Genomic DNA, 15439 nt, shown 5'->3' with positions numbered 1-15439 from the left:
TTGGAGAATAGCTTGACCCCCTCCTCTCTGTGACAGCCCCTCAAATATTGGAAGACTGCTATCATGTCTCCCCTGGTTCTTTACTAGACTAACCATACTAGTTCCTGCAACCGTTCTTCATATGTTTTAGCCTCCAGTCCCCTCATCATCTTTGTTGCTCTTCTCTGCACTCTTTCTAGAGTCTCAACATTTTTTTTATAGTGTGGTGACCAAAACTGGATGCAGTATCTAGGTGCATTGCTATGATGAGCCCCTTTCTCAGGATCTGGCTAGTATCCTCAAAGTGGGCATAGATGCACCAGATGGGAAAGAAATGCTCCCCTTCTTGAAGGCCATCAAGGATAGAAGCATCTTTATTTTGATTTTTAATCAAATTTATATGGCTGCTGATCTCACAGAAACTGTCTCCGAGTAGCATACAACAAATCCACTAAAACAGCGAAATAAATTTTTAGCCTGTAGGGAGAACAACATGATTTCACATGCTTTTGATTTATAATTTCTCTACCCATAATAAACCCTTCAGGCAGGCCATAACATACTGTATCAAAAACATTTTTAAAAAGCCCAGTTCTTGGCCTTCATGCTGTTCCTGTCTGCTGTTGGCTTTAACAATTGCCTGCTGCTTCTAAAAGTTGAGCTCTGGGGAATTGCAGGCAGTTTTGTTTATTTCAAAGTTATCTTTATTTTACTTTTCTACCATATGTTCCCTTTACAGATCTGACCAATCAGAATTACAGAATGCTTTTTGCTTGGCAGTCCCATAGATAACATACTCTTAGTGACCTTGACTATCTAGCCATGAACTGTGGTTAGCATATTTTAGAGAACTGACTAAAGGTTCCCTTTTTCATACTGGAAAATTTTATTTGTAAAGTGGGTTGATATCCGGCATAAAAATCAAAAGGAGTGTGGATGAGGCTTGGCTGGAGTGCAGTAGTAGTGTTTTTTTTGTGTTTTCCTGGGAAAGGCGTGTGGTTTATATGAACAAGTAAAAATGTAGGGACCCTAAAGATACTTCCTATTAAGAGTCCAAATTTCTAGTTTTAATTTTGCTGACTACTTTAAGGACAAAAACATTCAGAAGGAAGATTTAAGACATTACAAGTTGTTTCCCTGGTGTTATCCTCTCCCCCTCCTCCCAATATGGCTGTAGTTGTATTAGTTGAGGAGAGACACAGATGCTGTCAGCTACAAGGAAGAGATAAGGTTGCAAAAAGCCAAATTAAGTAGTAGTCCTTGCTATTATGACCACAATTGAACCCAAAATGTCTGATGTGGCCATATCTAATTGTTAAGTGAGTTTTGCCCCATTGTATGACATTCTCTTGCCACAGTTAAGTGAATCACTGCAGTTGTTCAGTTAGTAACATGGTTGTTAAATGAATCTGGCTTCCCCATTGACTTCGCTTGGCAGAAGGTCACAAAAAGCTAATCACATGACCCCAGGACATTGCAGCCATCATAAATATGAGTCAGTGGCCAAGTGTCTGAATTTTGATCACGTGACCCTGGGGATGCTGCAACAGTCATAAGTGTGAAAAACAGTCATAAGTCACTTTTTTCCATTGCCTTTGTAACTTCGAACGGTCACTAAACGAACAGTTGTAAGTCAAGGATGGACCTGTATTGAATAGGTTGTGAAGTTTTTCACCACACTCTTTCCTTTCTTGCCAGAAACCAAAGGAACCACCATTGAAGCCCTCTGCCCAGACAGACAAGTCCCATCAGCGGGAGAAGTTGGAGCGCTTCAAGCAGATGTGCCAAATGTTGGAGCGGGTGAAGAATAGCAGCAGTTCCAGTTCCAGTTCGGACTCGGATTCTGACACAGATTCACGGGGCTCCGACGGTTCTAGCGGAGGGGTGTCGAGCCGAGCCAACTCCCCAACCACCCGTTCGCAGCGCTTGGCTGCCCTGGGCTTCAGTGCCAGTGAGGAAGAGGAGGATGAGGATGAAGAGGAGGGTGGGCGGCACAACGGCAGCTCGGAGACAACACGTAACGGAAAGCAGCCCAAAGCTCGGGGGAACTCTCAGGAGAAGGAGAACAATCATCGCCCGTCCAGCAGGGGGAGCGAACGGGCCAAGCAGCAGGTGGGAGGCCGGAAAGCCGGCCGGCCTACTGGACAGACAGGGCTCCACATGGTAGCCCGGACTCAGTTTCTGAATTGGCCTTTGGTGCCATCCCCTCCCAAGCCTCTGCTGCAGCTGGAGAGGCATGTGATCCGGCCTCCCCCAGACAGCCCTGAACCTGACTCCCTGCCCTTGGACAGCGGCTCTGACCATATCGTGCAGCGGGACATTTGGTTGGCTGTCTTCCAGTACCTCAGCTATCGGGAGCTATGCGTTTGCATGAGGGTGTGCCGGACATGGAGCCGTTGGTGAGTGAGTGAGCGGGTGGGCGGGCGGGCAGGCCAGCGGAGAGGTTGACTTGGCAAGCTAGAGAAGTAACAGGGGGGGGAACAACACAGTGGGCTCTCTGCGGTTCGATAAAGAGGGTAGAAGAGGCTGTGGGATCAAATTTGTTGGCTGCCTCCTGGCAAGGCATTTTCTTGCAATGAGCATCAGACCTCAGGGCTGTTTTGATCCACTTTGTTTGGCCGGCCTTCCAGTGGGATAAGAACCTCCGGTTCAACAAGCACATTCTGTGAACGAAGAGGAGGGGAGGAAGAAAAATGGCAATATAAAAAATGTGTATAGCAATAGCACTTAGACTTATATACCGCTTCACAGTGCCTTACAGCCCTCTCTAAGCAGTTTACAGAGTCAGCATATTGCCCCCAACAGTCTGGGTCTTCATTTTACCCACCTCGGAAGGATGGAAGGCTGAGTCAACCTTGAGCCGGTGAGACTCGAACTGCCGAACTGCAGCCAGCAGTCAGCAAAAGTAGCTTGCAGTACTGCATTCTAACCACTGCACCACCACAGCTCATATACCCAGGAATCCATGATGAGGTCAACTGTTAATGGCATTAAAAACTCACAAATGAAGGCAAATACACATGTTCCAGGATAATGTTAGGGGTCAGTCACCGGGAGCAGAGGTTTAGTCTTCCGAGCTTTCAGACTTGTGCTGAAACTCATCCTCAGGTGAACAGAAAGGTGAGAGAGAAGTTCCCTGAGGATGGGCTCCAGCATGAGTCCGAAAGCTCGGAAGAACTAAACCTTTGGTCCTGGTGACTGACCCAGATTGGATTCTGCAACATTAAAAACTTGTCATGGCAATTAACATGGAGGTTACAGAGGTACAATTTATATGCATGCACCAAGGAATCCTGCTCTGTACATCTCTGCAGGTTACTCCCTGAGCTGTTTTGTGCATCATGTCACATGTGACCCTCTGCATTCTCCTCCCTAAATACCAGGAAATCACCACTTATGCATGGCCGTCTTTGTATGGAATGATTTCTCTCTATATTGAAAAACTACCTGGCTCAGACAGCATGTCAACGTTGAAGACTTATTTCTATAATAATATGTCATAAAATATAAATGCTTCTGCTCCAGCTTGACCTCAACAGCGTCGTACAAATAGATAAAGCAGGGGTGAAATGCTACCGGTTCGGGCCAGTTCACCCGAACCAGTAGTAAAAAATGCTTTAAAAAGTAAAAAAAAAAGTTCTGACGATCGCACGTCACTCAGCTGATCTTCGGAACTTTTTTTTTTTTTTTTACTTTTTTAAGCATTTTTTTACTACTGGTTCGGTAGTTAAAAATGCTTTAAAAAGTAAAAAAAAAGCAGGAAATCCAAAAGCGTGCGTCTGGTGCGTACTGAGTATGTGTGCGCACGCAGTGTGCATCCAGCATGCACCGTGCATGCGTGGGCAGCAAACCGGTGGCAACCGGCGGAGGATTTCACCACTGATATAAAGGCAATCTTTTATGTACCTGCCTCTGAATAACTTTGTGCTCCCTCAGAATATGGTTATTAATGAATCAAAGCTTTAATTGAGTGATACATAACTTTTATGCAGATGGCTCTGTTTGCATTTTGAATAGCATGTCAGAGACCACATACAGTACCCCAGTAACAGATGGGGCCAGGGCAAATTTTTTTAAAAAATTTTAATGGGTAATGTATTTATTTTGTATATTTTATTAGATTGATATGACCATTTCAAATGCATGGGAGGCTAACCATATTAAAAGTAGGTAAGTGTGTGTGTGTGTGTACACACACACACACACAGCAGCTGGCAAAAATCACATAAAAATGCAGTTAGCACAGCCAAGAAACAGACTCTGTCATATATCCTTGAGAAACAAAATTCAGCCTTGATAAGTGGAATAAATCTACCAAAAACTATCAGAATGAAATTTAACCCAAATACCGTATTTTTCGGAGTATAAGACGCACCGGAGTGTAAGACGCACCTACCTTTTTTGGTTGTTTTTTTAAAAAAAAAGATTTTTTAGACAAGCACACATACAAACATACAATGTATTTTCTTTGAACAGAGTATTTGGCTGGTTCACAAATTTAAAGTGTTTAGTCATTTCAATTAAATTTACAATTTCTATATTTCCTTTTTGCCATATTTATTCCTCATCTATTTTTTTTAAAAAACCAATATTATTTATTTATTTTATTTTATTTATTAAATTTTTATACCGCCCTTCTCCCGAAGGACTCAGGGCGGTGAACAGCCAGGGTTAAAATACATACAGTATGAAAATTAAAATAATTTAAAAAATAATTAAATCCAATTTGGCTTCCCAATTTTAAAACCCCTTACCCATAAAATTAATGAATTAAAATCTTAAGCCAGCCTGGCTCGCTGAAACAAGAAAGTCTTCAGAGCCCGGTGGAAAGTACGGAGGTCCGGGATCAGTCGTATCCCTGGGGGTAGCTTGTTCCAGAGGGCGGGTGCCCCCACAGAGAAGGCTCTCCCCCTGGGGGTCGCCAGTCTACATTGCTTGACCGACAGCACCCTGAGGAGACCCTCTCTGTGGGAGCGTATTGGCCGGTGGGAGGTTATCGGTGGCAGAAGGTGGTCTCGTAGATATCCAGGCCCTAAGCCATGGAGCGCTTTAAAGGTGAGAACCAAAACCTTGAAGTGCACCCGGAAGACCACCGGAAGCCAGTGCAGCTCGCGCAGGAGAGGTGTTATATGGGAGCGCCATGTCGCCCCCATAATCACCTGCGCGGCTGCATTCTGGACCAGTTGGAGCCTCCGGGTGCTCCTCAAGGGGACCCCCATGTAGAGAGCATTACAGTAGTCCAGGCGGGAAGTAACGAGGGCATGAGTAACCGTGCATAAGGAGTCCCGATCCAGAAAGGGGCGCAACTGGCGTATCAGGCGAACCTGATAAAAAGCCCCCCTGGCCACGGCCGTCATATGCTCTTCTAAAGACAGCCGTGCATCCAGGAGGACGCCCAAGTTACGGGCCCTCTCTGTGGGGGCCAATGACTCGCCCCCAATAGCCAGCGATGGCACCAGCTGGCTATATCGGGACGCCGGCAACCACAGCCACTCGGTCTTGGACGGGTTGAGTCGGAGCCTGTTCCTCCCCATCCAGACCCGCACGGCCTCCAGGCACCGGGACATCACTTCAAGGGCATCATTGGGGTGGTCTGGGGTGGAGATGTACAGCTGAGTGTCGTCAGCGTACAGATGGCACTGCACCCCAAATCCACGGATGATCTCGCCCAGCGGCTTCACATAAATGTTGAACAGGAGAGGTGAGAGGACCGACCCTTGCGGCACCCCACAGACCAGGTGCCTTGAGGTCGACCTCTGCCCCCCTGCCAACACGGACTGCGACCGGTCAGAGAGATAGGAGGAGAACCACCGTAACACAGTGCCTCCCACTCCCAACCCCTCCAGCTGGCGCAGCATGATACCATGGTCGATGGTATCAAAAGCCGCTGAGAGATCTAATAGGACCAGGACAGAGGAGCAACCCCTGTCCCGAGCCCTCCAGAGATCATCGACCAATGCGACCAATGCCGTTTCTGTGCTGTACCCAGGCCTGAAGCCGGACTGGAATGGATCCAGATAGACAGTTTCATCCAGGTACTGCGGGAGCTGTCGCGCAACCACACTCTCAACAACCTTCACCACAAAGCGAAGGTTGGAGACTGGACGGTAGTTTGCCAAAACAGCCGGGTCCAGAGAGGGCTTCTTGAGGAGATGCCTTACCCTTCATTCTCATCTCTAATCTTAATCAAATTCAATTTTTCCCTTCTATATTATACCCCTTCCCATTGTCATCTATTTTTATATCCATCCTCACATTGGTTAATTATTTAATATTACAATTGTTTAATACAAATTCAACATTTTTATATAAATCAATTAGTTATAACTATCTTTTTTGTATATTAATATGAACATGAATATTCCAATTATTTCCATGCAATCCAATTTCTTACAAATCAATTATATTTACCAATAATAATAAACCAAATAATTTTCCCCATATATTCCTCCAAACCATAACTTAACCATTTCTGCTTTCAACACAATATACAATTAATAGCATCTCAATTATTACAATTCCCTAGTTAAATAGAGCTTTTTTTCTTTTGTGTTTTAAAATCTTGAACTCTCCTCTTTTGCCCTAAATTTCCCATTGTTTGCACCTACCTTCTTTGGTGAGCAAAAAGAAAAAGAAATCTCTCTCCCTGCCTCATTTTGTCAGGTTGCAGCAGAGCCTGCTTTACTTTCAGTTTCGTTTTAGCTAGGGGAAAAAAAATCTGCTCCAGCAATTTAGCTCTTTGCAGCAAGCAAAGAGCTTGCAAAACAAGAGCTTGCAAAAGAGCCTGGGCAAAACAGCTGAGAGCAAATCAGCTGAGAGTCAGGAGGCCGATCTAATCAACTTGTGCTAATTAGCCTATGCTGAAGCTGAATGGGGCTGTTTTTTCTTGCTGTTTGCTTGCAGGGAGGTAACTGCTGGGAGGCAGAGGCCAAAGGGTGGGGGCCAGTGGGTGGGCAGGGCTACATTCGGTGTATAAGATGCACCTAAATTTTCACCCCCTTTTGGGGGGTAAAAAGGTGCGTCTTATACTCTGAAAAATACGGTAAGTTACATTTTGTTCAGAAAGAGCAAATGTACGGGGGCGGGCGGACACATCTGGCTTGCTAACACAATTTCTGAAAAAGATTTTGGATGACGAACCAGCAATGAGAGGTAAAAGTGCAGTTTTGGATTGCTATTAGTAGAGGGGTAGTTTCCAAATCATGGGAAGCAATTGTTTTCTTTTATCCTGCTTTGTTCAGGCCTATTTTGAATACTGTGTTTAGTTTGGGGAACCACACTGTAACAACAAAGAACAGCAAAAAATTTTAGGGGATTCGAAAATAAGCCATACAGAGAGAGGCTGATAAATCTAGGTATGATTACCCTTCAGAAAAGGTGGGGATATTGTAGCATTCTTCAAGTACTTGAAAAGAAGTCACTTAGAGTCCAAACTTTCCAGACTCCAGGGCCAAAGTATTGGATTTAAGTTATAAGGTGGTAGATTTCAATTAATTGCTAGGACAAAAGTTTCTAACTATAAAAGCAGTTCAAGCAATGGAACCGGCAGAAGTGATGGGAGACCTTCAATACATGCATTCAAATGGAGACTGGACAACCATCTCTCTGGGATGCTTTCATTTGGATTCCGTCGCTGAGGAATCAGAAATACAGGTAGTCCTTGACTTACAACAGTTGTTTAGTGACCTTTCAAAGTTACAACGGTACTGAGAAAAGGGATTTACGACCATTTTTCACAGTTACGACCTTTGCAGCATCCCCATGATCATGTGATCAATATTCAGATGCTTGGCAGCCGGTTCATACTTATGACGGTGGCTGTGTCCCAAAGGTCATGTGATCAACTTTTGCAACCTTCTGACAAGCGAGGTCAATGGGGAAGCCAGATTCACTTAACGACCAGGTTACTTACCAGCTACCTTGATTCACTTAACCACTGTGGCAAGAAAGGTCCTAAAATGGGGAAAAAGTCATTTAACAAATATCTCTCTTAACAATAGACATTTTGGGCTCTATTGCAGTTGTAAATTGAGGACTGCCTGTAATTCTTTCCAACTTTGATTCTGGAGCTCAGTGAATCATTGTCTCCTTTTGGCCGGCCTTCACTCCTCCCAGGTGCTGTGACAAGCGGCTTTGGACGTACATTGACTTGAGCCATCGGAAATCTATCACTCCCTCCATGCTGAGTGGAATCATTCGACGACAGCCAGCCAGTCTTGATCTGAGCTGGACCAACATCTCCAAGAAGCAGCTAATGTGGCTCCTGAACAGGTTGCAAGGTATTTGGGGGTCGAATTGGGAGTGGGGGGAGGCTTAGGGGAGAGAGATGAAGTGGTAGCCAACGCTTCCTTACTTGGAGCACTTATAATTTATTTCCAAATCCAAGTTGTTCTTTTTTTTTTTGAAAAATATTTTTTTATTTTTTTTTCAAACATAAACATAAAATATATCTTTTAAGAACGAAGTCTTGATCCGGTCATAGATAAGTACAATCGCTTACATTCCTTTAACAAGCTCTATTCCCAATTTCCCCATTACATCTTTTAAAATTACAAATCAAAACAAAAGTTTTTAACACAAATTCTAACATCTTATTCTAAACCAGTCTATTGTATCACCAAAATCTTAATTTCCAAATAAACTCTACTCATTTTTTATATCCAATTATCGATCAAAATTCTATCTAGCTTAATTCCCTCCCTTACATCTTTTAACATTAAAATCAAAAACACAAATTTTAAAAAATATTCTAACATCTTGATCTATTTTATCACCACAAATCTTAATTCCCAAATATGTACAACTCTATTTTTATTTCAATTTATAAATCAAAATTTTATCTATATTCCTTAATCTCTAGACCCATTTCATCAAATCTTTAAGTCTTAAACTTTAACAATTACACTTAATTTTTTTTAAAAAAAATTGTCATCTAATACACATTTCAATTTACACAGATTCATCTCATACTCATTTCGCTTCATTTTAGTTGTCTTCCAACATATTCTTTTTCACCTCGTATTATTTTAGGTATTTTCCAACATATTCTCCTCTATATCTCCAACTATTTGTTTGGCTGACTTCCAGCATATTTTATTTTAGCTGATTTCCAGCATAATCTCCTCCGTATCGCCACCTATTTTGGCTGATTTCCAGCATATTTTGTTTTGGCTGATTTCCAGCATAATCTCCATACCTCCAACTATTGTTTGGCTGATTTCCAGCATATTTTGTTTTGGCTGATTTCCAGCATATTCTCCTCCATACCTCCAACTATTGTTTGGCTGATTTCCAGCATATTTTGTTTTGGCTGATTTCCAGCATATTCTCCTCCACCTCTCCAACTCTTGTTTGGCTGATATCCAGCATATTTTATTTTAACTGTTTTCAATATATTTAATCTGTTATTTAACTATTTCCTAACATACTCTTCCAGGGTGACTTCCAACATATTTCTTAATATTAATCATTTCCAGCATACATTAAGTTCAATCACAATTGTATATCTTGTTTTATCATCCAATAATACATTAATCATTCAAATTTAATCATATTTACCATTCTCAACTTTGTTTACAATTTAAAATTAAAACATATTATATCAGGCATATTCTCTTCTTATTCTCTCATAATCTAATAAATTTTCTTAGGTTTATCTCATATCAGTATATACTCTTGTATTTTTATAAAGATCTCATTTTAACCACCTTTGCATCAATTTTCTATTTTAATTACCTTCTTTTATTCTCCATCTTTATTATTCTATAAGCACCTCCTGTTTATATTTAAAAGTCATTTAAACATTTGAACATTTAAACATTGCATTTTAATTTTATCTATTTTATTTCTTCTTTTTTTAAAAAAAATTTTTTTTTTTATTATTAAAATATAAACACAGATATAAAGACAATACAATACAAAGACAAACAAAAAAACCCACCACCTACAAACCCACCTAACATTTTACATTTACGTTTTTGTCATCAACAGAATATATGTCATTGAGCTTATATAGTTTAATAAAGAGTAATTATTAAATGTCTAATTCCAATGTTATAACTTTTCACTACAAATTTACATTTCTTATGGGTTCATCTCCTTGTGAAAGTCTTTACCCTAATTTCTGTCCTCTACATTTTTGCTGATTTTCCTTTCCAGCCATTGATACCATTGGTGCCATACAAGATAGTATTCGCTTTCTTCCTTTTCCTGGAGTTCCAGCGTCAATCTGTCCATTTCAGCACACTCTGTTATCTTTGCAACGATTTTGTCTTTGGATGGGAGTTGGTCTGATTTCCAGTTTTGCGCGAACAGTAGTCTTGCTGCTGTCAAGATATGTATGATGAGATATTTCGTTTCCTTAAGATGTTGTGCTGTTATCATGCCAAATAGAAAAAATTCTGGACTGTTTTCTATTTGAATGTTCGTTATTTCTTCGATAATATTTTTTATATCTTGCCAATAGTGTTGGGCTTTCCTACATTTCCACCAAGTGTGATAATATGTCCCCTTTTTTGATTTACATTTCCAACACAACGCCGAAGTGTTTGGGTGTATTTTGGCAAGTCGGGCTGGTGGTAAGTGCCATCTATAAAACATCTTAATGAGGTTCTCCTTGTAAGATGTGGCTCTTGTCATTTTTATGTTCTGCTTCCATAATTTCTCCCAGTCTGCCAATTGAATATTATGTCCTATGTCCCTGGCCCACATTGTCATATTATGTTTAACTGTTTCTTCTATTAATTTGTCTCTCAAAAGGTAGTTATATGTTTTAGTAATCATTTTCTGGTCTGCTCCTAATAAAATTCTGTCCAGTTCGTTCAGATCTTTTGCAATTCCATATTTGATTTTATCCGCATTGTATCTTGAGTGTATTTGAGTGTAGTGCCACCAATCAATATTTATATCGCCATTTTGGAGTTGATGTCTTGGAGTGAGTTCTCCTTCATGATTCAGTAAATCTTGGTATCTCATCATCTTTCCGATTTCAAGGGTATTTGGAAATATCAATGCCTCCATCGGGGACCACCATTTTGGTATTTTAGTATAATAAGTTTTCTTAATTCCCTGCCAAATCTTGAAGAGTGAGGCCCGAATTATGTGTCTTTGGAAGTACATGTGTTGTTTGTCTGGTCCATCCCATAGGAACGCGTGCCATCCTCGTATGAGATCAAAGCCTTCTAGATATAACATTCTTTTGTCATCTAATCTCATCCATTCTTTAATCCAGGTCAATCCAGCTGCTTTATAATATAGCTCCCAGTCTGGTACTGCAAGGCCTCCTCTGTCTCGTGTGTCTTGTAGCGCTTTAATCTTAATTCTGGCCTTCTTTCCCTGCCATATATAGGTCATTGTAATTTTGTTGAGATTTTTGAAGAAGTCCCTTCCTGGATGTAATGGTACTACCTGGTATAGATATAGTACCCTCGGTAATATATTCATTTTAATTGAACTGATTCTGCCCATCAATGACAATTGTAGCCTGTTCCAGATTTCCAGATCTTTTTTAATTTCTTTTAGTAATTTCGTGTAATTGTCTTCTTTGATTGTGGTTGCTTTCGCCGTCAGCCAAATACCTAAATATTTTATCTTCTTTACTAATTGGATTCCTAATTCTTCTTCTAATTCCGATCTCTGAGTCTGGGTCATATTTTTCGTCATTAGTTTTGTTTTTTGTTTGTTTATTTTGAGGCCCGCGACTTCCCCGTATTGTTCTATCATCGACATCAGTCTGGGTCCAGATCGTCTTGGGTTTTCCAAGTTGAAAATTACATCGTCTGCAAAGGCGAGTAATTTGTACTCTTCTCCCCGGATCTTGAGTCCTTTGATTTCTTCCTCATTCCTTATTTTGTTTAATAATACCTCCAATGCTATTATAAATATTAGCGGTGACATGGGACATCCTTGTCGTACTCCTTTCTGAATATCAAAAATTTGTGTCATGTCACCGTTTATTGAGATTTTTGCTGTTTGTTGGGAATAATTTTTTTTAATCAGATTATGAAATTTCTCTCCACAGTTCATTAGTTCGAGTTGTTTTGTGAAAAAAGACCAATTCAAATTGTCGAAGGCCTTCTGGGCATCAAGGGAGATTATGGCCATTTCTCTGTCTATCTTCTGATCATAGTATTCCAGAATATTTATAATCATTCTCAAATTATTCTTTATTTGTCTTTTAGGTATTTTTATTTTGTATTTTTAATTTGCGTCGGATCTGAGTCTTCTTTGTGTATTAATGTAATAATAGTTTCTGTCCAAGATTTTGGAATTTCTGCTATCAGTAGTGCTTCGTTAAAAACTTGTAACAGTAATTGGTCTATCGATTGTTGACAAAGTTTATAGAATTCAGTAGGAATTCCATCCAGTCCTGGAGTCTTATTGTTCTTTTGTTTTTTGCGGGCTTCCATTAGTTCCAGCATTGTTATGGGCCGGTTTAACATCTCTCTGTGATCTTCTGTGAAGTGCATAAGATTGGTTTTTTGGAGGTATTTTTTTATTTGGTCTTCCGGGACCTCTTCCTGGCAATAAAGTTTCTGAAAAAAAATTTTGGCTATGTTTTTCTTCTCCAGATGTGTGTGGTAAAGAGTTCCTGATTCGTCTTGGAGTTGGTGTATAATTCTTTTTTCTGTTTGCTTTTTTAGCTTATATGCTAACCAGCGTCCAGTTTTGTTACCATGTTCAAAATTATTTTGTTTTACCATTCTTATTTTCTGTGCCAATTCAGTTTTTGTGGTTAGATTCAGTTTATGTTTGGCCAAATTTAGCTTTTGTAGCACACTCGTGTTGTTGGGCTGTTGTTGTAATTTAAGTTCCTCTGTCTTAATTTCTTCCAATAATTCATTTCTGATTCTTTGTTTCTCCTTTTTCTTTCTTGCCATATATGCAATTGTTAGGCCTCTAATATAGGCTTTCGTGGTATCCCATAGGTTTTGTAATGATGTTGTGTCTTTTGTATTTATTTGTAGAAATATCTTGATTTCCTTTTCTATCATTTGCTGATATTCTTTTTCCTTTATTATACTTGTGTTCATTTTCCATCTCTTCTGTTTTCGGAAACCTTTCCAGACTATTTTGATAGGATTGTGATCGGCCCATATACTAGACATAATTTCTACTTCGTGTGTTTCTTTACTTAGTTGAGGTGTCATCCAAGCCATATCCAGCCTGGACCACGATTGATGTGGGCCCGAGAAATATGTATATTGTTTTGTTTTGGTATTTATTTCTCGCCAGGTGTCGTGTAGGCTCATTTCTTGTACTAAATATTTGAATGTTTGTGGCAATGTCTTCCTTTTAATTTTATTCTTCCTAGTGCTGTGGTAATCTTCTCGTAAGTTTACTATCGTGTTAAAGTTGCCGACAATGCATACATTTTCGTAGTCCAACTCCTTTAGTTTGTCATGTAATTTTTTGTAAAAATCTAATTGGTTTCCATTTGGAGCGTAAATAGCTACTAACAATATTGTTTTTATTTCCAATTTTAGTTCTACCATTAAGACTCGGCCTTCTTTATCAGTGTAAATCAGTTTAGATCTTATATGATCTCTAATATATGTTACCACTCCCCTTTTTTTGCAATCTCCTAAAGATGTATATATTACTCCTAATTTTTTATTTTCAAGTAGTTTTTTCTGTTGTTTTCTTATGTGTACTTCTTGTAATGTAATTATGTCTGCCTCTAATTTTTGCAACCTTGTAAACATTTGATGTCTTTTGCTTGGTGAGTTTAAACCATTTATATTTATGGAAATGAGCTTTATTTCTTCTTCCATTTCCGCTAGTGTTTATTTGTCTGTTATTTTGAACAATGAGAGAAGAAATATATAGAAGAATGAGAGAGGAGACAGTTATGTACAAAGGGAGGGAAGTTCTAACATTGAAACAAGTACCGAGAAGAGCCAGAGATAGGAGAAGAGACTACAATTTCTTAAGTAGACAACTGAATAAACTCAAGATAAAATTTAGATGGCTCATACCGGAAGGCCTACTTATTTCATGGGAAGGAAGGAAAATCAGAATAGATACAATAGAAAAAGCTCAAGACTTTATGGACCAATATCTAGGAAATGAAGGAGAACAGGAAAGCAGAGATAGTAGAGAAGAACATAACCCAAGTGACCAAGAGACACAAATGACAAACAAGGAAGACAAAGAACAAAAGAAGGGAAGGTTGGAGAAGGAGGAAACAGCGGGGATCTCACAAAGAGTTACAAGAAACACAACAAAGCTCAAAATATCTATTTTATTTCTTCATTTCCCTATCTGTCCATAAGCATTCCACTTCAAAATCTGTGTTTCCATGTTTGAAACTCTATAAGTCACTTTAATTCTTTTGTAACATCTGCTCCATATAAAATCCATCATCTTCCCTTCTTTTGTTCCTGCGCCAGTTAGTTTCGATTTTAATAGTTCCATTATATTTCTTCTTTCTTTATCAAATCACCCATAGACAGAATAGGAATCTCCAAAATCCAAAAGTCCATAGTTATTTTCAAAATAATCCAAACCAAGTAGCAAGTCAGAATATTTCTTTTTCAAGCAGAAGGCGAGTCTCTACAATCCACACTTTCGCTTAGTCACAGCAATCTCCATTTTGTATCCATTATGTAACCATCCGTTTGTCTCTCTTCTTTTAAATTTTAAAAGTGTTAAATCCATAGTTATCGCTTTTTGCTTTTTTTTCTTTTTCCAAGGATCAAATCAATTCCAATTTAAAGAAAAACTCAATTTTCTAGTATATTAATAATCAATTCTACCAAGTCAGCCTGTACCAAGGCAAATTTCTTAATGGGTCTTCGTCTCCTCTTATTACTTTGTCAAATCTTCATGCCCCACAAAACTACAGCCGTTATTTAAAGTTGGGGGTCTTATTGATAAAAGTCCATACTCAAGTGTTGCTTCCCGCCAGGGTTGGTGTCACTCACCCAGCTTCGAAGTACCTCATTCTTTCTTCTTTCCTCCTGCACAATTCTTTTCCCGGTTTGTCGCAGCTTTGTGGCAACCGCCATGGCTGCCGTCCCCCGCCGCTGACTCAGAGGGTTCCCTCTGGCCTCCGAGGAACTTGCCTGTTCCTCTCAGCCGTCCGAGGCGCCCCTCTTCTTCCCCCGTCCCTGCAAGACGGGTTCGGTCCGAAGACCCATCGGCGGCGGTTCATCAGTCGGGGTTTTTGCGGGGATCATCAGAGCCCGCTATTTCCCCGACTGCATCGCCGCAATGCCAAACCAGAAGTTCCAAATCCAGTTGTTCAAGGGTTTGACAATTGTGCAAAACTCACAAATGCCATCCAGAGATGAGGACCCACTCGTTTTAAAAAAAAAAACCTGGCCAAAATCACTATAGGTAGTGACAGTTTTAAATTACAATGGCACTGGAAAAAGTGACTTATGACGGTTTTTCTCACAACCATTGCAACATCCACATGGTCACATGATCAAAATTTGGGTGCTGAGCAATTGTCTCA

General features: G+C 40.0%; 1 protein-coding gene across 1 annotated transcript in view; it reads left to right on the top strand.

Annotated features, from left to right (window-relative positions):
• Positions 1-15439, top strand: part of FBXL19 (F-box and leucine rich repeat protein 19) — a 50345-nt gene that overhangs the window by 23155 nt on the left and 11751 nt on the right. Inside the window, exons 8-9 of the mRNA XM_070944388.1 lie at positions 1678-2378; positions 8095-8258. Coding sequence (XP_070800489.1) covers positions 1678-2378; positions 8095-8258 — 865 coding nt within the window. The remainder of the gene's footprint in view (positions 1-1677; positions 2379-8094; positions 8259-15439) is intronic.

The sequence above is a fragment of the Pituophis catenifer genome, unplaced genomic scaffold, assembly GCF_029215685.1.
Source record: "Pituophis catenifer annectens isolate HBS135680 unplaced genomic scaffold, rPitCat1.0.hap2 SCAF_5, whole genome shotgun sequence".
Lineage (NCBI taxonomy): Eukaryota > Metazoa > Chordata > Lepidosauria > Squamata > Colubridae > Pituophis > Pituophis catenifer.
This window is presented reverse-complemented; position numbering and strand designations above follow the sequence as displayed.